The following is a 26,367-nucleotide window of genomic DNA, read 5'->3' on the forward strand; positions in this document are numbered from 1 at the left end:
GACAAAGTGGAATCGCAAATCAACGGCTCAAACACGAGACGTATGTTGCAGGGTCTACAGACAATCACAGATTACAAAAAGAAAACCAGCCCCATCGCGAACATTGACGCCTTGCTCTCAGACAAATTAAACAACTTCTTTGCATGCTTTGGGGACAATAGAGTGCCACCGACACAGCCCGCTACCAAAGACTGTGGGCTCTCCTTCTCCATGGCTGACGTGAGTAAAACATTTAAACGTGCTAACCCTCGCAAGGCTGCCGGCCCAGACGGCATCCCTAGCCGCGTCCTCAGAGCAGAGCTGGCTGGTGTGTTTACAGACATATTCAATCAATTCCTATTCCAGTCTGCTGTCCCCACATGCTTCAAGATGGCCACCATTGTTCCTGTTCCCAAGAAAGCTAAGGTAACTGAACAAAATGACTATCGCCCTGTAGCACTCACTTCTGTCATCATGAAGTGCTTTGAGAGACTAGTCCAGGATCATATCACCTCCACCCTACCTGTTATCCTAGACCCACTTAAATTTGCTTACAGCCCCAATAGGTCCACAGATGATGCAATCGCCATCACACTGCCCTATTCCACCTGGACAAGAGGAATACCTATGTAAGAATGTTGTTCATTGACTACAGCTCAGTATTCAACACCATAGTACCCTCCAAACTCATCATTAAGCTTGAGACCCTGGGTCTTGACCCCACCCTGTGCAACTGGGTCCTGGACTTCATGACTTGTCACCAAAACCCTCACTAATTTTTACAGGTGCACAATTGAGAGCATCCTGTCGGGCTGTACGGCAACTGCACCACCCACAACCGCAGGGCTCTCCAGAGGGTGGTACGGTCTGCACAACGCATCATCGGGGCAAACTACCTGCCCTCTATATATTTATACTTATATATTCTCACCCCATTCCTTTACTAGAATGTGTCTGTTTTAGGTTTTGTTGTGGAATTGTTAGATACTGTATTACCTGTTACATTCTGCTGCATTGTCGGACCTAGAAGCATAAGAATATCTCTACACTTGCAATAACATCTGCTAACCATGTGTATGTGACCAATGACATCTGCTAACCATGTGCATGTGACCAATGACATCTGCTAACCATGTGTATGTGACCAATGACATCTGCTAACCATGTGTATGTGACCAATAACATCTGCTAACCATGTGTATTGGACATATAACATCTGCTAACCATGTGTATGTGACCAATAACATCTGCTAACCATGTGTATGTGACCAATAACATCTGCTAACCATGTGTATTGGACCAATAACATCTGCTAACCATGTGTATTGGACCAATAACATCTGCTAACCATGTGTATGTGACCAATAACGTTTGATTTGATTTGGGAACAACATGTCACAATGTGGGCAAACTCCAAGTCAGCCAACCACCAACCCCCAACACTAAGGTGTACCAGTTTGTTTCAAGACAAAGGGTAACGTTAAAAAACAACTGCAATGAAACCTACATTTCTATCTAGTTATCAGGGTTCCTTATAAAAGTGGAACACACAGAGAGTCATGTCAGGGCTTCTCTCGTGCTGTGGTACCTTGATAGTGGCTGAATACATGTGTATCCGCACCGCAGCGTTCTTAGAATAGGGAGAATCAACACAGATTGAAGAGCTCGAGGCCCACAGCTGTGTCCCAAAGGGCACCCTATTCCCTTTGTAGTGCATAATAAACCATGGTTGTGTCCCGTAGGGTTTTGGTCAAAAGTAGTGCACTATATAGGGATGATGGTGCTATTTGGGATGCGACGGGGGGAAAGATAATCAACCCAGATTGAGCAGATTGAAGCCAGATAATAAACCAAGTCAGCTACTGTAACATTACTGTGTGACTCAGAGGTGATGACACTATCTCATATGGAGCGTAGACTTTCCATTTCCCCTCCATCCATTCGTACAAATCTATCTAGCACTGTTCCCCTAATATTTCACCTCTTTTCTCCTCTTTTCAGGGGGGCTTAATGACAATAACAGCCACGCGGTTTGTCTGGAGGTATTTAGTTTTTTGCACAGGCTGGAAGACGTCCGGTCGGTCGCCTCAACAGACGGACAGACACTCAACGGGAACGAGGTCTTGCTAAACCTCACTCCTAGTTCAGTAGAGGTTAAGACACTCACCACAGTGAACACCTTGCCGTCCTGGGCTGTGGGGATGAGCACCATCTGAGGCGGGGAAGCCGAGTGAAGGTAGAAGCCCTGGGCCACCACAGTGCTGCCTCCGCTATTGGGGACGCAGAGAGAGTAGCCAGGAATAAAGACACAGTGTGATCTCCATGGAGAAAATGACTGTTAGTGATTAGTCACTAGCGGGCCCATAGGCCGTTATCAATAAAACGTCACAATAAGGCGCAGAGTGTTAGATTTGCCTGCTGAGAACATCTAAAACCATTTACAACTGCGTGCCGTTTTCAAGGGATCGTTCAATAAATGTTATAACTGTCCTGCAGAAATCATCACCTCTTGAAGAACAGAGTCATAATTACAAATGCATTGTTATTCCATGCAGAACAATTGCGCACATTTAGCTCTATCATCAGAGTCATACAGCATGCTGAAAGCATGCTTTCAATGATCATTAAAAATCAATTCCTCCTGTAATATTGGCCACCATGAATTGGATATCTGAGTGATACACAGTCAAATGAAAGTGAACTACTGTATAAGTGACATGTAGGCAATGAGTGGTTTACGTTCATTTCCCATCCTTTGTGAAGTCTGCCTGTCGAGCAGCAGAAGGGCGTATTTGACGATATAAACTGTAAAGGTTGGCTAAACATAGACGTAAATAGACCTAATGTACTTTTCTCCCCCAAACAACGTAGGCCTTCCTAGCGAAGTTAGCTAACATGATTCCCTTTTCAACGTTGTTTTCAAGGGTGTTTCATCACGCTTGCTGCCGACGGACATGATAGGCTCCATTTATTGACGGACCACGTCAAATTGGCTAGCTTGCTAATAACAGCTAACAAAGCTAGAAGGCTACATCCAAATATAGTTTGATTTGCTTGCCATCTATAGAGGTGAAGACAGTAATCCGACTGGCAATGTAACTAAGTCAAATAAATGCCGATGTCAAGCTCTTTCCAAAAGTCGAATCTCTGAGGAAGCAAGCTAAATGACACGTGTTGTTTGCTTAGCTAGCTACACGCCAAATCGATAGGCTACCCTCACCTATCTGAAAATACATGCTCAATCAATGTTCTCTGATCATAAAAAGCATGCAGTTACTTGCTGTACAACTCTGATGATTGATGTGGAATAATCGGAAATGTGTAGTTCTGACTCTGCTCTTCAAGAGGAGGTGATGATATTCCAACCAAATAGTTTGAACCTTTATTTAAGCATCCCTGGAAAACGGCACATAGTTGTCAATGGTTTTAGCGGAGCTGGGGGTCTCCTTGCCCACCAGCAGCCAAATAGATTTTTATTTAATGTGTCCCTCTTCACCCACTTATCCTTTATGACCGTCTCTCTCACTTTCTCTTCTCCTCTATATACCACACACTGCTACTCGTTCCCTCTCTCTGTGGCTTCTCTGTTTTCATAAACTCCCCCCTACGATCTCTCATTCCTTCTCTGACACCTGTATCCTATGGAACCTCTTCCTACGGATAATAATAGCTATATCTCTTTCCCTGGCTGCCTCTGTCGACACCGCCATATTACTCCTGCTGTTGCTCTACGGCCTGCCTCCCTCCATACCAACGGACAAGCTGGCAAACTAATATCAAGTACCTGATGAAGGACCGTGTGGGCTGGATGCTGGAGATGAGAGGGTCTTCGTTGTAGGCGAAGAGTACAGGGGCCTCTCGGACCACAGAGTCCACCCTCACACACACCGCCTGGAGGGACGGGGCCGACTGGGGAGGGGTCCTGCACATCAGCATGGTAACTGACACACTGGAGAAAGAGACAAAATACACGTCGGCATATTAGTGAGAGTACACACACACACACAACACAGTTCCTCACATTTGGAGAATAACCCAAACCTGTTAAATACAGTGTATATCGTCCGCATGTACACACGCAAGCATTTTTACTCAAAGCAGAAACATTATGCACTCACCTCAGGATCTCACAGGTGGCATTCCCAACAGTGACCTGTCTGCCGTTGCCACTGTCTAAGAAAGAGCCTCTGATGGTGAGCACGGTGCCTCCTGACTTAGGACCGAATGCAGGGAAGATCTCCCTGATTACTGGGTTCTGTATGAGCGAGACAGGAGGGGAGTCGAAGCCACTTCAAACCCAACAACAACCACAATTACAGTTCATATGCAAATCAGTCAGTTACTGTAAGTAATCAATCTGTCCATCCATCTGACATACTGTACCTACAGTGTCTATGACAGTGGGCACCAACTGTAGTCGTGGAGAGCTAGAGAGAGAACCAACGCCTGCATTTTTAGCTCTCCAGGACCAGGGTTAATGACTACTGTCTACTGTGTTCATATTGTGATTGTGAGTGGAGACAGCATTCAGTTCTTACCACAAAGGTGAATCCCTGTGTTTGGGACATCTCCTTGCCACTGTGGACCTTCACCACACTACTAGCCAGAGACGAGTTCACAGGAGACGCCGGAACACACACCAACCTACACACACAGAGACGTGTACACACACACACACACACAATTCAATAAAACTTGATTTATCCCGCAAGAGAGGCACAAGAACACCAACAACAAACATTGTGTGCTCACTCTTGTTGGGGTAAGCAAGCAGTTAACCTAATTTGATGATGACTTTACTACGCTGCAGAAAAGCACAAAGAGGCCATCTTTTGGGGTGTTCAATCTTCTACACAATGAGTGTACTATAAGAGGGGGGGGGGGGGATGTTTGGTAACTTGGGCTTTTGAGTTAAACGCTGCTGTCTGGCATGGCCTCTTGGATTGGAAAGAGTGAAATTCTGTACGCAGCCATTCTCCCACCAATTTAACACTTAGTGAAGTCATGAGCAGAATGCAATGCAACGTGGGAATGCGCCCCGGCACTTGGAGTCCTCATTCTATGGCGCCGTTTCCTTAACCTTCTTCATTCAACTGTTTACCCTCACCCTTATCCCAACGCATGATTAAACAGTACACACACAAACACAACCCCACCCCCCACTGACTCATCCACAAGGATGCATGCACTACCCCCCCCCCCCCCGCCTACACACACACCCCAATCCCAGTCCGTCCTCCCTCACCTGTTGCTGTTGCTCTCTCGTTTCAGTAGTTTGCAGGGTGCTCCGGCCACGTCCAGGCTGATGAGTGTGTGGTCAAACCTCTCCGTCTTGTTGAAGCCAAAGTTCCTCCCACACACCGTCACCTTGGTGCTCCCTCCCAGGGGGCCGTTGGCTGGGGAGATCTACACAAACACACAATAACAACCCAAAGACAAACTTCAAACATCCTTCAAACAACCTCCAAACAATCAGATAACAAAGAAAGCGAAAACCCTGTACGTCTAGTTCCAGGTGCTGGTTTTTAGCAGAGACAACTAGTATCCAAAAACATGTGTAGAAACCACACACTGGAAATGACAAGCGACCAGGCAGACAACCTTTAAACTATCCTTAGACAACCTTTAGACAACAATGGAGGAGTCGCTTACAAGCTCTCCAGTAAAAACATGACTAGCTTGTTCACAGCTAAATCCCACTGTGTCACTGTGTAGTGTATCCAGGTTACTGGTGGGAGCTTTGTTTCCATACTTGCTAAAGGGGTATATGGCATATAGTATACTGCAAAATTAGCTACAGGTAACTGCCAAAATAATTTTAAAAAATTGAGTAAATGAGGGATACAAAGTATATTGAAAGTAGGTGCTTCCACACAGGTGTGGTTCCTGAGTTAGTTAAGCAAGTAACATCCCATAATGCTTAGGGTCATGTCTAAAAACGCTGCGTAGGCCATTATTTTGGACATTCTTTTGGCTACCATGGCTATGCCGCCATAGGATGACAATGCGCCCATCCACAGGGTCACTGAATGGTTTGATTTGCATGAAAACTATGTAAACCATATGCCAAGGCTGTCTCAGCCACCAGATCTCAACCAGATTGAACACTTAGAGATTCTGAAGCAGCGCCTCAGACAGCGTTTTCTACTACCATCAACAAAACACCAAATGATGGAATTTATTGTGGAAGAATGGTGTTGTATCCCACCAATAGAGTTCCAGACACTTGTAGAGTCTGTGCCAATGTGTATTGAAGCTGTTCTGGCAGCTCGTGGTGGTCCAACACCCTATTAAGACACTTTATGTTGGTGTTTCCTTTATTTTGGCAGTTACCTGTATGGCCTCAGATGACACTAGTCACTAGCAGCTTGTCTTTGTTTATGTAGACACTCTCAGTATGGAGTATTGCAATAAAGATCAAAACAACAACAATAGTCCCAGTGTTTTGGTCAGAGGGAGTGACATAGGGGGTGTTGTGAAATGTTGTGCTTGTGGACAACAAAGCTTTTTTTAAACTTGAACTGGCTAGTTACCGTGGTGATGATGGGAGGGCAGGAGTCCTGGGTCCAGAGGGACGCTGGGTGACACTGGGCTGCCCTGGTGCAGCGGCCGTCACACCAGCCACATCCCATAAAACCTGGCGCCAGCAGGCAGGAACTACACATCCACTGTTGCTCACAGCCAGGACCAATCAGAGGGACCTTGGTGATCTGGGCGTACACACGACAGCCAATCAGAATACAGACTAAACAAAAACAAGTTTGTTTTGTACATAAGAATGCTGTGGGTTTAATTCCTGCATTGATCACATAAATATATGACACTTTGGATAAAAGCATCTGCTAAGCTAAAATACCATATTTCATTACTATTATAATATTATATAGTTATGCATTACTTCATTGTAAAAACATCATACTGTACAGGAAGTATTCATACCCTTGACTTATTCCATATTTTGTTGTGTTACAGCCTGAATTCAACATTGATTAAGTATGTTTTTCTCACCTATCTACACACTATACCACAATGACAAAGTGAAAACATGTTTTTTGACAAATGTTGCAAATCAATACATGTTAGAATCACCTTTGGTAGCGATTACAGCTGTGAGTCTTTCTGGATGTCTCTAAGAGCATTGCATACCTGGATTGTACATTATTTATATCTACTAGGCTAACATATGGAATTGTTTTAAGATGGTCTTACCATGGATCATTTAGCTATTTGATTTAGAATTTTAGGACTCCTTTAGGTATCAATTAAAATTATTTTTATTTGGCCTTTACAACTATAGCCCATAGAAACACATTGAATAACACATTCATAAATGGCAAAAAAGTCAAATAGTTTTAAAAAACTAAACAATAGAGAATAAGGTTATGAAGTGTCTGTCTTAAACGAGATAGAAGAAAGTTCAGGAAATATACATTTTATTTGACAAATATTTAACATCTTATTTTTGGTGGCACAAAACTACATCCAAAACAGAGAACATCGTGTTCGTGAGAGTCTACCCTTTCCACAGTAGGGTCATACTCGTTTCTAGGCTAAACCATTCGGAAGCTACAGACATTTTCAGAAGAATAACTATTTTCGGGAATTTCAAGGTCTAACAAAAACCGCAGATGTGGAAGGCCCGACATAGGCGGATGTCCATGCTACTTATTATGTGACTTGTTAAGCAATGTTTTACTCCTGAACATATTTAGGCTTGCCATAACAAAGCGGTTGATACGTACTAATTCAAGACATTTCAGCTTTTCATTTTTTAAATTAATTTGTAAAAACAAAAAACAAAAAAAGAGAATTCCACTTTCATATTATGAGGTATTGTACTCAGGCCAGTGACGAAAAAAATCTAAATTAAATCCATTTTTTAATTTCTCTGATCAATGTGGGCATACTGGGAAAACATTTATTTTCAACTGTTGGCTGAACTTGTCACGTCCTGACCATAAAGAGTACTTATTTTCTACGGTAGAGTGGGTCAGGGCGTGACTGGGGGGGTTATTATTTCTATGTGGGGTTCTAGGTTTGTTTTTCTATGTTGGCGTTTGTGTATGATTCCTAATTAGAGGCAGCTGGTAATCGTTGTCTCTAATTGGGGATCATATTTAAGTAGCTGTTTTTCTCACCTGTGTTTACGGGATATTGTTTTTGAGTTATTGCACGTTAGCATTCTCTGTAGTCGCGGGTTCGTTGTTAGTTTATTGTTTATTTGTGTTTGTCTTTGCTAAGTTTCACTTCTTTAATAAATATGTGGAACTCAAAGTACGCTGCGCCTTGGTCCGTTTCTACGAACGAACGTGACAGAACTGTTGTAGGACATTGATTCAAACAATCTGTTGGCTCTGGTTAATGTTGACACTGTGGCTTAGTGCCAGGGGGCTGTTGTTTCCATCAAACCAGCAATGTAAAGAATGTCTGTTATGAATATAAAGTGTGTGCGTGTCGATACAGTGTGCGCGTGTGTGTCTTTGAGTGTGTGTGTGTGTGTGTGTGTGTTGTCTTTTGATACTCCCTCTCCTGTGTCTACTGACTACCCACCTTATTTCCTGTCACCAACAAGAGTGAGCCGTCCTGGCTGCGCTGGGGGGAGCCGTCGTGGCGCTGGGGGGACAAGAGAGCCACCTCGGGGGACACGGGGCGCGAGTCATCCAGGCGGAAGTCCACGTGGGGCGTGCTGCGTTTGGATCGGGAGACCACCACCTGGGGAAGACAGAGGCCAGGCCAGCTCAGTAAAACACAGAGTTCAACCATTTAATAATAATAATAAAAAACACCCCTGTCTACCGGAGATGCCACACATACCTTAGTTATTAATAAAGCAATGTAATAATGTAGAAAGGCACTGTGGGGTGTTGCACTTGGGCAGGCTGCCTAAGCGTTTCTTCAGGTTGCGTAAGTCCATACAGTGTAGAAATACCTTTGCGGGAGAAACTCTTTCAGTGTAAACTTAAACGGCTAAAGCCAAATACAAAGTATGTAGAAAAGATAATGGAGCTATATATTTTTGAAGGTCCAACGCAGCAGTTTTTATCTCAGTATCAAATCATTTCTGGGTAACACTGAAATACTGTGATTGTTGTCAGTTAAAATGGTAAAAAAAAAAAAAACGTAGCTTCTTAGCAAAGAGCAATTTTGAAAGCAATAATTTTGATAGGTCTGTCTGGGAGTGGGGAGGGGGAAACTTAAAACTATCTATTATTGGGAGAGGTTTGGAACTCTCTTTCTTATTGGTCAATTAACTAATTTACCACCTGGTGATGTCCCCAGGCTAAAACTCCATCCCGTCAAAACAGGCAGACATTTCAGGTGGTCTTTCACAGTATTATTCCAACCTCATAGTGTGGAAATATATATTTTTTAAACACTGCAAAGTCTAGTTTTTGACTGCACTGGGCTTTTAAATAATATAATCTAAAATACCAAACTAAAAGCTAGACAGTCAGGGAACATTGACAATTACCAAAACAATGAATTTAGCAGTATAGACTTTGTTATTATGTTTGAGCAAAATAACACAGCATTAGCCATGGCAAAATACATAGAGTTACTGGAAATTAGCTTTAAAAGTGGAAAATTGTTTATCTCAGCTCCATGGGAGAATAAATAAAGTCACAGGAAATGTGCTTTAAAAGGGCAACATTTTCTCTCGGCAGCACGGCAGAATGTGTAGATTTACAGGAAATTAGCTTTCAAACTGCAAACATTTCGCTCGGCTCCATGGAGAAATTAGTAAAAATGCAGGATATTGGCTTAAAATTCAAAAATGTCCCTACACCACCAAGATAACGGCCTCTAAAATGTTATCTGAAATTCAGCCAGGCCGCCAGGCCAACCGCGCCCCTACCACAGACCCTACCACGGCCCCTTCCAAGCCTTTTTGATCCAGAAAAAAAAATTGACACGAACTTGGGCATGGTGATTTCGTAGGACCTTTTAGTGCTGAGTCAATCTTCTGCTGTTTCTACTAATCGGGTGCCGTACAAGACTGAAGGTTGCAATAGAATGGAATACGGTAACAAAGAGATAACGCCATGGAATCTGGTGGTGCAGACCAGGACATCTAGTTGTGAGGGACTATTAACACAGTAACACTGAACGATGTTTCACGTCACATGCAAAGTGTGTGTTTTTTTCCCCATTGGCATTGTAGGGGCCCGGCGAGCCACTCCCACTACTGTGTGGAGGGTAATAATGCTGCTATATTGAGAGTGAGATGACAGATTGGCAGATTAGAGCTTAACCACCATGGAGGTGGAGGGAGCTACAGGGAGACGGAGGGACAAAAGACATTGCCCGAAGGCAGAAAGAGCAGCAAGAGAGCATCTTGTACCTGGACATGTCGCAAGGTGTTTCAGAAGTCTTATTCACACACGCACACACACACACACGTCAACGTAGGCACGCATTCATACACATACACACACGCCTGTACGCACACACACACACACATACACACACACACACATAAAAGCATTGCACGGACATACACACTCCTACACACAGATGCAGTGCAGCGCACACCAGGAGTAACACGCATCATCGGTGGTTACGCTGCAATTACAGGCTTGGAGCTCCGAACCGGTTGGGTTGGGGTGAAACATAACAGTGGGCTGTTATAGAGTGTGGTTATGTCCTGGTTGACTTTAAATCATCCACTGTATCACCCACCCACCCCTCCTCTCCTTCTATCCCCCCTTATCTCTTCATTGACTACGGCCCTCCGCCAGGTGTGCATCTCTGCAAGGTGTGTACGTGCGTGTCAGCTGTGCTCACTTTAAATTACCATTGCATTTCAGTGAAGAGTACGAGGGGGGCTGCTACCCTCTTAGTCTTAAGTCATGTCAGGTAGTCAGACGTGGACACTAACGCCTGTTTTCAAGGTCTTTTGTTGACAAGGCACCTTGGAGCATTGATACACTTAAGCTGAAAACCAATGTCTTCTTTGTGAGAGACTTCAGCCAGTCAATGAATGGCATGTCTCCTTTCTCATAGGGAACACTCTTATTTCCTGCTCCGCTCTTCAGCTACAACCAAAGACTGAATGGCCTAGTCTCTTTCTCCAGAGGTAATAGTGGTCGGAATTACAGCTTATTGTATTAGACAGGGTTAGCCTATAAACACAGCCACTGTTCTATTTTCACAGTGATATTGAACCATAGGGAGAGATTTCCTGAGCCAGAATGGAGAGACCACGGGGACACAGCACATCGTTCTCTTTCTCTCTCCTACCCTCTCTCTTTTGTTCTATCCATTGGTGCTAAGAGCATTTTCCCCTGGGAACAAAGGCTAAACAGAAAGAAAGGCAGTTGACAGAGGCCTTTCCTAGGATTCTAATAAGCTAGAAGCAATCGTTCAACCTTACAAGCTCTCTCCCTCCCTCTTTTCTCTACACTCGGCCCCATATTTCTCTCTCATGCTACAACTCTTCTATTCTACCAATCTCTCCATACCTTCACCTCGTCTCTTAAAGCCCCCCCCCCACCCCATGAGGTCCACTGTATCCCTCTCTCAGGACAGCTGGTCTCCTGCTCTCTCCTTCCCAGACTCCCATCCCGAGACAATGAGGTTAGAAATTTCACCAACAACAAAAAAAAAAGAGTGAGAAAAAAAGAACATGCCAACAGCTGCGGGGACTCGGTGGAGAGAGAGAGAGAGAGAGAGAGAAATGCTGTGCGAGGGAACGTGTCATCGAAGCTCAGGGCGCTTGCCATTAACGGGCAGTTCGGCTCATGACCCTACTTCCGCGCAGCTGTCGTCGACTTTTTCGCCCGTTCCCATCGTTCCTCCGTGACTTTTTTTTCAACACAGTATTTCCTGAAAGTACTCATAAAACATCAGAGTTTGAGGCCAAACAGAGCTTCCTTTTACAGGGACATGCAAGACAGAGCAACCACTCCAAAGCTCTTATCCGTCAGCGTTCCCACTTCCACCTGACCTCACTCAACCTAGCCTGGTCCAAGATCGGTTATGCATTATGCATGCAAATGGGCAGGATGTTGGCTGATCTGGGACCAGGCTAGACTGAGCCATCTGCTGAGTAAATCCTGCCTCTCTAGGAGACAGTGAGACTGCTGCCGAGGGCCTAGACACACAAATGGGAAGCGGGAAAGTGAAATCCACCATTAGCTCTACTTGTCATTAATAGGCAAAACCAGACGTGGTTTGTTCGCTCAGATGGTACACACGGCGGAACGCAGCAGTAGGGTTTGTGGAAGCATGGCGAGGCAAGGTCAGGGGTCATGTGTTGAGCAAATAGGAAGGAAGCCACCCTCCTCCCAGCTGTGGTGTTTCCTAACCTGGCCCTGTACTGGCTGCCACCTGTGTCTCGGCTCCTTGTGTTGCCAAAATGTCAGGTTTCACTGGTCACGTACCAATGTCCTGCCCCATTTACATGCACAATAAGAAAGGGAGACTGTGCTGCCTGGCCACGGCACCAACAGACAGTTTTGCAGGTTTGAGCCTTCTGTATACACTCAGGAGCTCAATAGACTTTTTGTTTATGAATAATTCGATAATAATTCAAGGACCTTTTTGGACTATACGGACTCATTTATGCTGCTTCCTTTGCATTGAGTGAGTGTGTGATTTTCACACTCTCACTGCTCCCACTCTCGTAAGGCTGTTTAAGTAAAGTGTTACACTTCCCCTCTCGTTGCCAGTGCTCCCTCTTGCCCCCTGTCCCCCTACCTGTATGAGGCGTCCGTCTGCGGTGCCCAGGCTGGCCACGGTCTGCTCCTGTGCAGTCGCCACGGCAATGGAGGTGAGCAGGACGTTGCTGAACTGCCCGCTGAAGTAGTCTAGTCTGGCCATGGTACTGGTCACCTCCAGACGGTAGCCCTCCTCATGCTTCCCACAGCCAAACGAGTCGTCTGAGGAACTCTACATGGGGAGGAAAACACATGCTACATAAGATATGTGGATCACAGACGGTTGCATGAAATACGTCACGTACAGCCAGTGGTTTTTAACTAATTACATTCCGAGTGTCTCAACTGATGAGCCACAGTACTTCCCAAGACCCCCAACCTCCCCCCCACGCCCCTGTCAGATGAGGGTAAAAGGGAGGGATGGAGAGCAGGGCTCCCTAAGCCTCCTCATCTGCTCTTTCGTCGGACCCTGCTCGTAATGGAGAGCTGAGTTGTGGCTGGCACGGTGTGTGTGTGTGTGTGTGTGTGTGTGTGTGGCAGGAATTCATGGGAAACACATTGGGAATGCGTGCCGGTGCGGCTGCCATGACATTACACACGCTCACTGCTCTCTCTCTCTCTCTCTCTCTCCTTTTGCTTTTCTCCCTCCCTATTTGTCTCCCTCTCTCTAGCTCGCCCAATATGCATGCAAGAGTCTTCTCCATTAGTAATAGAGTAAAAGTCCACCCTGTAAGTGTGTTTGCGCCTGGCCTGTTTTCACTCGGCCACTCTCCAGAACCACTGTCTGGCAATGGCAACCCTGTGCAGTTTTTTACTTGGCCACCCTCCAGAACCACTGTCTGGCAATGGCAACCCTGTGCAGTTTTTCACTTGGCCACCCTACTCTCTGCTTTGAAAGTAACCTAAGTCGTCGTCATTAAACCATTAGAAGAGGTCACCAGTCTTTAAAGTGGAGAAAGCTTGGGGTAGGGTGAGGGGGGCTGGTGTGGTCAAGCTAGACAAGCTCTCAGGTCAAGGACCCCCCCCCCCCCCCCCAGTCGGTCATCAATAGTTAATGAAATCCGAGGCTGGCAGGCGGGGGCCGTGACTAAACAGGCGGGGCCAGCTACAGAGTTTAGGGTGCTAGCTACAGACTACAGAGGCAGAGGGTTACTGATTAAGAGATCCAGGCTGGGGCCCCTACCACTAACTCCACTTGGCCCGGCCTGGCAGCATCTACTGTTTCACTGTACGCTCCAAAGGGACCAGACACAACACTCAGTAAGGAACACAACACTGGCCCAAAACCCATATGGGGGGGGGGGGGGGGGGGAGAGAGAGAGAGAGAGAGAGAGAGAGAGAGAGAGAGAGAGAGAGAGAGAGAGAGAGAGAGAGAGAGAGAGAAGTGTATACAATGATGCAGGTCAAGTGGGTCATTTATTTTCAAATGATCTTAAACCCAGTTGGAATTAGTATCAACTCACATACCACACTGACTGATGGTGCCTGTGAATCAGGGAGGGATAGCCAACTTATGAAGCACCCAAAGAGAGACTCTCTGTAAACGAAGTACTACGTGTGAGGACTATGTCAGGGTGACTTGCTTGCGATGCGTAACACTGAAATGTCTCGGGGTAAACCTCAAAGGCGTGCTTTGAAGCTGAGGAGAACAATGGGAGAGTAGTAAATCACGCAAGCAGATTTTCTCTAGCAGCCATTACAGAGTAGACCATTACAGGCGAGTTTAGCTCCAAGGTGAAAAGACAGTCCTGGCTGGTAGACAAACAAACAATAAAACAGCCTCAAAGCTACGATATACCTGTATCTATCATAAGCCAAACCAGGTTGGACTGGCTACACCTAGCTCCAAGGCTATAGCAAGGGTAGGATAGATAGAGAGACAACTACAGAGGGAAATCCTCAAGGCTCAGGCTGGCCAACATCTCTGGCTGAACGTAATGCCAAAAGCCACAGCTGTACTGCAGAGGGCCAGCGGTGCTGAGCTGTCAGGCCGGAGTTGATTCACTCTACAAGAACCTCATCTTTCTTTCAGAAGAGGAGAATAATATCTGACGTCTGAGAAGGAGAGAGGACTGACTACCTAGAGTGAAAATAGATCAGGTGGGTAAGATATAGTGTGTGTGTGTGTGTGTGTGGGGGGGGGGGGACAGATGACGGATGGACCGTCTTTCATGTGTCTACAGTGTGTGTTTACTTTTGCCCGGAATCTCCAGGCCAACAACTTTGATCCATCATAACTCCCGCTGTCCGCACCTCTCACGTAAGTAAACCACATGAGATACAGTCCATGGGAAGTGGTCCAAAGTCTGGGACCTCTCTCTCTTACTACTCCCCGAGATTGAGATGTCATCAAGCCAGGATACTATGGAGATTACCACAGAACCGCTCCAAAAACAGGTCCAGGGGAGATTATTTTGATAGCAAACAAACAAGGTCCTATGGAGTGTTTGTAAAAGCAACGCTGAGCGGTAGGAGGGAGAGACGAAGAAAGAGAAAGGGTTCTGGAGCATTCCATGGAACTCTGGGAAGGTAACGCTGAGGATCAAGGGGACGTAACTGGACAGTGGACGGGTGTTTTGACAAGTCGTGTTTGAAGCCCCATTGCTATTATCCTAGAGACCTAGGGATTTTCTTTGGCACACAGTAAGACAGTCTTGAAGAATGGTCACGCTGTTGTCATGGCAAACAATTTCCTTAGCGAGGTTAACTACGTTCTCTACTCTCTCTCTCTCTCTCTCTCTAGCTCTCAATTTTTTTGGGGCTCCGATTTGAAATTGAAAGAGACGTTTTAAGGCAAAGGAAGGTGAACTCCCAACTGGTTTCGGGTCTCCAAACTTTCCCCAAGTTTTAGGAAGATGTTTTTGTCCAGTAAAACAGAAGCCGTGGGGATACGTGAGACACTGTACACCTTTTTCCCCCACACTTAACCACCGGCCATTGTCTGCAACACAACGGCCAGGCGATAGAGTTACTATGGCAGCAGGGTCTCAGTGTTTAACTGCTCCGCAGGGCCTGCTAGCGACCCATGTGTGTGTGTCTACATGAGTGTGTATGTGTGTGTGAGGCCTGCCAGAGTCAAGAGAGGTGTGTAATCCGCATGCTGGGTACAGACAAGGTGCAGAGAGAGGTCTATTGTCCTTTTCATACTCCTACTCTGACCCTAAGGCCAGCGTCCCTTAGATTAGACACACCAGTGGCTCTAGCGACACACAAAATCACTGGGCTGGGGCTGTGTTACTATTTATTATTTTATTTATAATTATTTATTTTTTTATCCCCTTTTTCGTCATATCCAATTGGTAGTTACAGTCTTGTCCCATCGCTGCAACTCCCGTAGGTACTCGGGAGAGGCAAAGGTCGAGAGCCGATCGTCTTCTGAAACACAACCCCGCCAAGCCGCACTGCTTCTTGACACAATTGCACACTTAACCCGGAAGCCAGCTGCACCAATGTGTCGGAGGAAACACTGTACACCTGTCGACCGTGTCAGCGTGCATGCGACATCCCGGCCGGCCAAACCCTCCCCTAACCCGGAAGACGCTGGGTCAATTGTGCGTCGCCTCATGGGTCTCCCTAACGTGGCCGGCTGTGACATAGCCCGGTATCGAACCAGGATCTGTAGTAATGCAGCAAGTACAGCGATGCAGAGCCTCAGACCGCTGCGCCACTCGGGAGGCCAGGGCTGTGTTACTATTAATAGTAGACATACACCTACACACTCACTTCACTCTTCACTTCACTTCAAAAATACACTGGGGGCTACTGCTTAGAGTAGGTAGAGACACACACACACACACACACACACACACTTTGTTATTGCTGATTTCTTGAGTGGGCAGCAAAGCTCTCCACAAAGTCAGCTGGCCTTTTACTAGAATAACACAACTCTGCCCCCTGACAGCTTGCACTGACTGTTGTTTGTGTGTACTTATTAGGGAGCAAGTGTGGTTGGGGTGTAATGGGGTGTGTGTATATGTATATTTTGTAGAGTCTGGAAGGGGTGTTGATGGGTTGTGAGTAATTAGACATGTGTGTTTGTGTGTGTGTAGAGGCCCCCACACAATATACATAGCTTGTGTGTATGGGTACGTGTGTGTGTGTGTGTGTGTGTGTGTGTGTGCGTGTGTGTGTTTGTGTCAGGGGAATTAGAGAAGCTGACAATAAGGTAGGATTAGACCCTGGCGCGCCGAGGGCAGCTGGTCTGGGGGCGATGCGTGCCCTCCGGATGCCAGGCAGAGTTAGGGGTTAGTGTGTGAGTGTGTGTGTATGGGTTAGGTATGGTGACCCAGGGTGGCATGGGTGCATTGAGCCCGGACAGAGAACAGCTTCGCACATCATATAAACAGACGCCAGAACTGAGGAACTCAGTCAGGCTGAATAATATTCATTTCTGTTTTGGAGTGTTAAACCCAACCCTCGTTGGGAACGAGCGTTTCAGTTCATTGAGGGAGAAAAGTACAGGGTCTTAAAAGCCTCTGTTGGTGAAAGGGCCCACTCTAAACTTCTCTCTAACCCTCTCTCCCTTTACCCCGCATTCCCATTGTTTCTTCCTCCCCTCTCGCTCCCTGTTCACACTTTTCTCCACCTGTCACCCTTCCCTTCTCTCTCTCCTATCATTCCACTCACTCACTCACTCACTCACTCACCCAGTCACTCACTCACTCACTCACCCTTCTCTCTTTCTCTCTCTTTCTCTTCCTCTCTCTCTCTCTGTCACTGAGGCACAACTTGGTGTCCGTGGCTCATTTGAATAGTCAAATTATCTGTCAACGCAGACCGGGGGGTTGTGGGGGCCTTTGTGAATCCTGCCGGGGAACAATGCAGCTACCCTTGGGTACCACACTCTATATAGTCACACACACACACTGGCTGAATGAATGATGAGTGAATGATGACCCGGCACCTCCCTCTCTCTCTCTCTCTCCCTAAGCTGAAGAATGCAGTTACTAATAATTTGCTCCTTAAGCTTGGTCTCGTATAGCAAGAGGAGTGCAGTGTGGAGCTGTAGAGAGTTTGGGCCAAAGATATTATTTGTGGTCGTACTGTGATGAACTTCTATCCTCAGAGCTCTTCTTCCAGCACGTAGCTACACTCCGTCATCGAAACAATGACTGATATCTGACGATGGGAGGGAAACAGGGAACATCATGGACCTATAGAACATTCTTCACTAGCCCAAGACTTTCTCTTTTCTGTGACCGATAGTCCAGCCAGTCCATACAACATATTTACTGTTGCACGGCAGGCAGCCGCCAGCCTAGCATGTTAATTCAATTAGACCAAACAGACCAACGCAAATTGAGGATAATTTAGTGTTGGGGCAGCGGGACGCGCGGAGTTAGCGCCCATCATTTACCCCGCCGTGCATTATTAGCATTAGCGCTTATCCACTCGTATTCATGACCAACCACCGACAGACAGAAGGGGCTTCGAGTGGGAATCCTTTCCACCATGAACCCACCCCACTGTCTCCTACTACATTTCAGTAATGGACTCTGGTGTAATGAAAAGGAACTGCCCAGAGCAGAGTGCACCGGAGAGGAGTTGTCAATGGCCAATGCTCCCTGATGAGTAATAAGGAAACATATCCAACTTGGAATGGGGAACATGCACGGTTTCAAAGGAGCGTAACTGCTTTTGAAAGATCCAAGATCCAACCTGACATGCTTTAAAGCCCTTTCCTGCCAAACGAATTGAAACGGAATTCCTGGTTCTCAGTCAGTAGTAGTCTGGACTAATCAATTCCACCCGGGCCAGCGAGCAGCAAAACGTTTGGCAAGAGCCTTTTGTAGTGATGACTTCACGGGGAGTGAAGTTAAACGTCTGAAAACCTGCTCCTTCCTTCAGGCCATCCCGCTACCACTTGCATGGTGTGTTTAGGGCTCTCAGTGTGTGTGTGTGTGTGTGTGTGTGTGTGTGTGTGTGTGTCTGTCTGTCTGTCTGTCTGTCTGTCTGTCTGTCTGTCTGTCTGTCTGTCTGGTCTCTCTCGCTCTCTCTTTTTATTTTTTGGAGGGCCAACGCGGAGCAAAGGGAGAAGGATTTTCCAAACACTGAACCATTAAGACCTTAGCTAACTGTATATGAGACACGGTGTGGGAAACACAGAAGGACCCCAGCACCAGTAGCAGTTCCAACAGTAGGGACTTTAAGATGAACCAGATAACCAAGGGTTGTAAACAGGGTCAGGAAACTATACACTGTATCTTGGCTCTAGGTCTGACAGCGTTGCTTATCAGTGTACATTGACGCAGGGCCTGGGGAGCACTGTGTGCATGCCTCATTTATTTATCTTAAAGGCCCAGTGGACTCAAAAACATGTTTTCCCACACTATGAGGTTGGAATAATACGTTGAAATTATAAAAAAGTATGATAATGCCCTTTTAGTGTAGGAGCTGTTTGAAAAGAACTACTGAAATTTCAGGCTGTTTTGGTGGGATGTTTTGGCCTTCCAGGGTGACATCACCATGCAATACATTAGCTAATAGACCAATAAGAATGAGTTTGAAACCTCTCTGCTAATAACAGCTAATAAATGTTTTTTTTTCTGCTCCCCACTCAGACCACTCCCAGACAGTCCTAACAAAATTCTTGCTTGAGAAATTGCTCTGAGCTAAGAGGCTATTTTTGTTTCTAATTTTACCATTTGAAATGAAAACAATCACAGTAAGGTACTTAATTGTTACCCAGAAATGATTTGATATTGAGATAAAAAAAAAAAAAACATCTGCATTGAACATCTGCATTAAGTATGGGATGTGCATATCACCTTCGTTTTCTTAATTGACACAGGATATGAACATAGCTAGTTCTTCCCTTCTTTTGTCTGTCGTACTGCCAGATGGTGAAGCGTGATTCATCACTCCATAGAACGCGTTTCCACTGCTCCAGCGTCCAGTTGTGGCGAGATTTGCATCACTCCAGCATACGCTTGGAATTGTGCATGATGATCTTAGCCTTGTGTGTGGCTGCTTGACCATGGAAACCCATTTCATGAAACTCCAGATGAACAGTTCTTGTGCTGACGTTGCTTCCTGAGGCCGTTTGGAACTCGGCAGTGAGTGTTGCAACCGAGGACAGAAGATTTTTACGAGCTACGTGCTTCAGCACTCGGCGGTCCCCTTCTGTGAGCTTGTGTAGCCTACCACTTTGCGGCTGAGCCATTGTTGCTCCTAGATGTTTCCACTTCACAATAAAAGCACTAACAGTTGACTGGGGCAGCTCTAGCAGGGCAGAAATTTGACAAACTGACTTTTTGGAAAGGTGACATCCAATGACAGTGCCACTTTGAAAGTCACTGAGCTCTTCAGTAAGACTGGCAATGTTTGTCTATGGAGATTGCATTATTGTGTGCTCAATTTTATACACCTGTCAGCTGAAATAGCCTGAATCCACTCATTTGAAGGGGTGTCCACATACTTTTGTACATATAGTGTACTTGTGTTTAACGAGAACGCAGGTTTAAAAATCAACACAAACTTGGAGGGAACAAACACAACCTTATCATACGTATGATATTCAGATTTATTTCATGACAACTTGCAGGTGGTGGTGGCTTTTAGTATTTTTTTTGTAACTATTTCTGCACCAGCTGAATACTATAATGTCTGTAAAACAAAAAACACACAACAAAAGGCAATCTAACAATGGGCATAGCCCCAGTCCAGAGAAATGGGCGGCAGTGCAACAATGCATCATTGTACTGCCTTTTCACACTAATAAACTCCTGGAAGTTGGCATCTCCACACACACACACACACACACACACACACACACACACACACACACGTGAGAATAATTCATGATGATCTAAATACTGTACATCTGGTTGGTTTCTCCAGGGCACAGATCCAGGAACACTGTTAATGCTGATCTAGGATCAGTTTTGCCTTGAATCATAATGAATAAGGGGGGACGTGATCCTAAATCAGCACTCCTCTGGGACACTTTGTGAATACCGGCCCAGTACTGTTAATGCCAGGGGAGAAATCTTCAAACAGGATAGGTTTTTGTATTAGACTGTAAATGTATTATAGCAGCATATAAACAGGAAGTTGTGTGTAATGCATCACCTACCATCTTACTCTTCTTCTGAAACATGACTGAACATTGTCACAGTCCCGGTAAGACGACTGCCAAAAAAAAGCTCAAGGGTTCATTGTCAGAGACTATTGTAGGATACATCAGACCAGTAAATGCTGGTTGTTTTTATTTTTTATTTAACTAGGCAAGTCTGTTAAGAACAAATTCTTATTTATAACGACGGCCTACCCCGGCCAAACCCTAACCCGGGAGCCCAACTTTAAAAACAAAATCTTTCTCTTTTGACACAATCCCTGACGCACAAAGACTATGTTTTCTTGGCAGTGAATTGGGATAGTCCATTAGATGCATGGCCAAATACTGGGCTTTCTGACCGTAAAATACACCATTCAATTCCAAGAAAAACAGCTCATGCTCACTCAGGTGTGAGCTTGCCCTCCCTTCCTTTTCCTCCTTCAACAGCAATATGATTCAGCCAGAGATCACCAATCCCCAGTGGGGTGGATAACATCAAAAGCCTTCTGCCCCAATCTGAATGGTGTCCTGGGGATTTGGCTAGATAGCCTAGGTCTCTGTTTGTTGGTGCATTGTATGGGAGCGCGACAGGGTGATAAAAACCACACAAGCGTTGAGAGGATAGGGATTGAGAGGTTGGAGTAGGAGGGTGGGGGGGTGTCTTTCTATTCGATCCCCTCCATACTTGAGTACACATTCAGACACAATCTCTTGGCTCCATTGTGTGTGGCTTAGTGTAGCTGAATGGAATGGCTGGGGGTTTAGCATCAGCTGATGCCAGAGTCAGACCATGCCTTGGCCCGGAAGGACTTTAAATCACCTTCCATTTCATCAAGTTATCTTAACCAAGGTTTAGATGTATTCAAGATTCATCTAAACCTAACCCTGAAACATAAAGTCTCTCACATTCTGTCAATGTATCATCAGTTCACTGTTGACCGGTCTGGATGTGCATGGATTCAACCACAAAGACCAGGGAGGTTTTCCAATGCCTAGCAAAGAAGGGCACCTATAGGTAGATGGGTAAAAATGTAAAAAGTAGACATTGAATATCCCTTTGAGTCTAGTTAAGTTATTAATTACCCTTTGGATGGTGTATCAATACACCCAGTCGCTACAAAGATAGAGGCGTCCTTTCTAACTCAGTTGCTGGAGAGGAAGGAAACCATTCATGGATTTCATCATGAGGCCACTGGTGACTTTAAAATAGTTACAGATCTTCTTTAATGTCTATGATAGGAGAAAACTGAGGATGGATCAACAACATTGTAGTTACTCCACAATACTAACCTGAATGACAGAGTGAAAATAAGGAAGCCTGTACAGAATTTAAAAAATCCAAAACATGCATCTTGTTTTGCAATAAGGCACTAAAGTAAAACTGCAAAGAATGTGGCAAATAAATTAACTTTATGTCCTGAATACAAAGAGTTATGATTGGGGAAAATCCAACACAACCCATCACTGAGTACCACTCCTCATATTTTCAAGCATGGTGGTGGCTGCATCATGGACTATACCCTGATGAAGACAGCTTGGCTGTCGAAACGTTGGTATTACATTTTTGCATCTGAGCTCCTAGAGTGTGCGGCTCTCTTTTATTTTAAAGGCTGCATCATGTTTGCCATCGGCAAGGACTAGGGAGTTTTTTTAGGATAAAAATAAACTGAATAGAGCTAAGTACAGGAAAAATCCTAGAGGAAAACCTGGTTCAGTCTGCTTTCCAACAGACACTGGGAGACAAATTCAACTTTCAGCAGGACAATAACCTAAAACACAAGTGTCAGCCCTGGTCTTTTTCACCTGTCCTTGTGCTTGTCTCCACCCCCTCCAGGTGTCACCCATCTTCCCCACTTATCCTCTGGGTATTTATACTTGGGTTTTCTGTCTGTCTGTGCCAGTTTGTCTTGTTTGTCAAGCTTACCAGCGTTTGTCCTGTCAGCTCCTGTCTTTTCCCAGCCTCTCTTTTTCTCGTCCTCCTGGTTTTTGACCCTTGCCTGTCCTGAGCCTGTACCCGCCCATCTGACCACTGCCTGTCCCTGACCCTGAGCCTGCCTGCCATCCTGTACCTTTGCTCCTACTCTGGATTATCAACCTCTGCCTGCCTTGACCTGCCGTTTGCCTGCCCCTGTTGTTACATTACAACATTGTTACTTCACACAGTCTGCACTTCAGTCTTACCTTGATTCCTGATAAAGGCCAGATCTATACTGGAGTTGCTTACCACAACGACATTGAATGTTCTTTGTGGTAAGTGGCCTACTTACAGTTTGACTTAAATCCTAGTGAAAATAAACGGCAAGACTTGAAAATGTCTGTCTAGCAATGATCAACAACCAACTTGACAGAGCATGGAGAACAAATCAATTTGAAAAGAGCAAACACTGTGTAAAAGCTCTTAGAGCCACCCAGAAAGACTCACAGCTGTAATCGCTGCCAAAAGTGATTCTAATGTATTGACTCAGGGTTGTGAATACTTATGTAAATAAGATATTTCATTTAAAAAAAACAAAAAAAACAAGAAAAAAAACATGTATTCACTGTCAATATGGGATATTGTGTGTAGATGGGTGACACATCTATTTAATTCCATTTTGAATTCATGCTGTAACACAATAAGTCAAAAGTATGAGTACTCTCTTAAGTCACTGTATACTGATACCTTGACTCTAACTATAGATTTGGTAGCGCTTTCCTGCAGTCAAATGTTACGTTTTGTATGGTTCCATAAGACAGATGGTTACTTAAGGGCAAAAAAAAAGCGAAAGTAGGGTGGTTGGTCGGGGTGGATGGTGGATGGATCGTCTTGGATTTATGTACAGAATAATACGAAATGTTCTGAGACCAGGTTGCATAACTATGTGTGTGAGGTGTATACTTTTGTTTCTAAGTAAATGTATTTAAGACCACCAAGAAACATTCTGTGTGACCCTGATTTAGCCCACTGCAGTAAAAGGTTAAAAAAAATATATAGAGAGAGATTTCTTTTGTTGCTAGGCAGCGTTAGCAAGCACTAGTTGGCTGTAACTGCGCCAAAACTATGGTATTGTTCATCCTATAGCTTGTTCTCCATCTTCTTTTTAAATAGTGAGCCAACATGTTTCTCTGTAGCAGACATTTCTTGTCTCTCTGGAGCAGACATATAGTAAGAAGTAATTTTGGAACATGAAATCGCAATAAAAACTGAGTATCGATTCACAATACATGTAGAATCGTGGGAATCGCAATACATATTGTATTGGCTCCTAAGTATTGTGATAATATCGTATCAGGATGTCCCTGGCAATTCCCAGAACCTAATATATTTCCACATACTGTCTTTTATCTGTTCACTCAAAACATTTATAACGTATAAACAGTGCTCACTTTAGACTAGGGACTGCAAAAAGACTTAGTGAATGTTTTTTTAAACGTGGGAGTAATTATTAATAAACGGTGAACAAACAATTTAAAAATGCCTTTATTAATGGTTTATCACAGACCTCTAAAATAAAGTGCTAGAGACATATGCAGCTGCATGGCAAAGTCCAGAGTTCCATAGGGCTGTAGAGTCCACCATGTTAGTCTGTCTGAGGTCCATGCTGGGACGCTGGCCTGGGCTTCCGGGCCCACAGGGTGGAGTAGACCGGCTGGCCTAACACAGAGGGCTGTTTCTGCTCCACTACTCCACCCCCTACACTGACCTTGGTGATTAAAACATCCATGAAGCCAGCTCAGACTGGTAGTGAGACAACACTTTAAGAAGGGATGGGGGGGCCAGGCGGGGGGGGGGGGGGGGGTTGAGGTAAGGGCACTGGTCAGGAGAGTGCCTCGTGTATGTGCGTGCATGCTGAAATACGACTGTGTCCACATAGCACCTATTCCACCAGGAAGCAGGATATCACTGTGTGGAGGTAGAGGCAGAGAAGTAAACGAGTAGGGGGAGAGGCAAGTGACTGATTAGAAAACAGCTCTGGGCCCTTGACTCATATCTAAGCTCAACTGAGCAAAGCTCCTTTACTCCACATCACACACTAAACAAGTGTATGATGTGGAGCCTTAGGGACTATTGGCAAAGACCTCTGAGAAGCAATAAAGTAGCCACATTTTTGCAAAATCCCTGCTTAGATGTGTGGAGGACAAAATGGAAGATATGTGATTTAAAGAGAATGTATATAATTTGTAACGGCATGTCGAAAAAGAGAAATTGACGAGGACAGGAGCGGTGAACAGCAGAGATCAGTGTCAGGGCTATGGCAATTCCAGTATGTGCTTTCCCTCAGACAAACAGGTTGCAAGCGAAGGGAGACATTACCACTAGTTACTGCTCTTAGATAAGGTAAGGTGTGCACACAATTCCAACCTCACAAACATACAAGAAGCACACACCTATACTACGCAATGTTGTTTTTCCCAAACAAGTCACAGAGAACTGGGACTGGAGACCCCTCACTAATGATTAACTTAATGCAAAATATAAACTAACATTTACCACAGAAAACAACCCGATTATTACCAGGAAATACATGCATATGTGAACTGAGAAAACACACCAGCCCTGGAGAATTTTGAACAAACAGCCAGAGGCGGCTCGCCCATTAGGGAGTTAAGGGCAGCGCCATACTTGTGATTGGTCTAAAAAATACCTTGTAGGGATTATGTTTTAAATGCTCATAAAAGTGCGGTAAATGTGTAATTTGCCTGTTTCAAAATAATTTGTTAAAAACAAGATGTTCAGTTACTTGCCCCACAGTGACTGCCAACATTGTGCGAACATTGCTTGGATTGTGTTGCCAGCTATTTTCTATTAGGGGGAACAGCCCCAATGAAATAGGAGGATTTCATAGCTCAAATGTGCGTCCGTTCAGTCAGATCTTCTGGGTCTGCTCTAGTCTCCTTCCTCCCAAAAGTTATCTTGCGCCAGATAGCTTACTTCCACAAGTGAGACTACAGTAGAACTTCTCTATCAGGTACAGATGGCACTAAAGCAAAAAGCTAACTGTAATTAACTTGCAAATAAATAATCATAACAGTCACAGGAGCCTGGGACCTGATAAACCGGTCAACTACATCCAACAAGAGTTGAAGGACAGGGGGATACACTAGCTAGAACCTTCTCATCGTGGATCTGGTAGGACAAAAAAGCGTGGGCAATTTGATTGTTTGCCCCTAATGTTGTTTATCAGGTTCTTTTGTAGGTGACAGGGCGACATGTTGTGTGGACTAAAACAGCATAAAACCGGGTGTATCCCAAAGCATGATCAAATTATACAGTAATTTTGAGAAACATTGAGATAATAGATTGGTACATTTTTAGCTAAAACTAACCAGTTATCAACCTTTTGATATAGCTAGCTGGTAGCTTGCTTGCTAGTTATCTCCCACGCCAAGTTCAAGTCTTTCTAAGTTCATATCTGACTTACTCGGAAATATGAAGTTATTTCAGAATGAACGTTTACTAGCTAGCGCGTCATACCTTGTCACATTATGTTAGCCAGCTATCCTCAGTTAGATAACGTGTTTTCACTTATTACATTTGTACATTTGTTGCATTCTTCCTGGTCCACTTGTTCGTTCATGAGCTGGCTGCTTATTCTAAATAGTATAATCTGATCTGTTCATAACAGCGGCAGCATGCGCAGCAGTGGTCATTCGGTTTTTGACAGGCAAAAGTGAAAAAGGTGTATTTATGCT

The 26,367-nt window shown here is 44.9% G+C and overlaps 1 protein-coding gene across 1 annotated transcript in view; it reads right to left on the minus strand.

Annotated features, from left to right (window-relative positions):
• The window catches only part of LOC139408271 (hepatocyte growth factor receptor-like), a 72,353-nt gene that overhangs the window by 33,330 nt on the left and 12,656 nt on the right, over positions 1-26,367 (minus strand). The window contains exons 3-10 of the mRNA XM_071151973.1: positions 12,679-12,870; positions 8,530-8,691; positions 6,513-6,689; positions 5,225-5,385; positions 4,518-4,623; positions 4,098-4,234; positions 3,764-3,928; positions 2,147-2,249 (exon numbers count right to left, since the gene is read on the minus strand). Of these exons, the coding sequence (XP_071008074.1) occupies positions 2,147-2,249; positions 3,764-3,928; positions 4,098-4,234; positions 4,518-4,623; positions 5,225-5,385; positions 6,513-6,689; positions 8,530-8,691; positions 12,679-12,870 (1,203 nt within the window). The remainder of the gene's footprint in view (positions 1-2,146; positions 2,250-3,763; positions 3,929-4,097; positions 4,235-4,517; positions 4,624-5,224; positions 5,386-6,512; positions 6,690-8,529; positions 8,692-12,678; positions 12,871-26,367) is intronic.

The sequence above is a fragment of the Oncorhynchus clarkii genome, chromosome 1, assembly GCF_045791955.1.
Source record: "Oncorhynchus clarkii lewisi isolate Uvic-CL-2024 chromosome 1, UVic_Ocla_1.0, whole genome shotgun sequence".
Taxonomy (NCBI): Eukaryota; Metazoa; Chordata; class Actinopteri; order Salmoniformes; family Salmonidae; genus Oncorhynchus; species Oncorhynchus clarkii.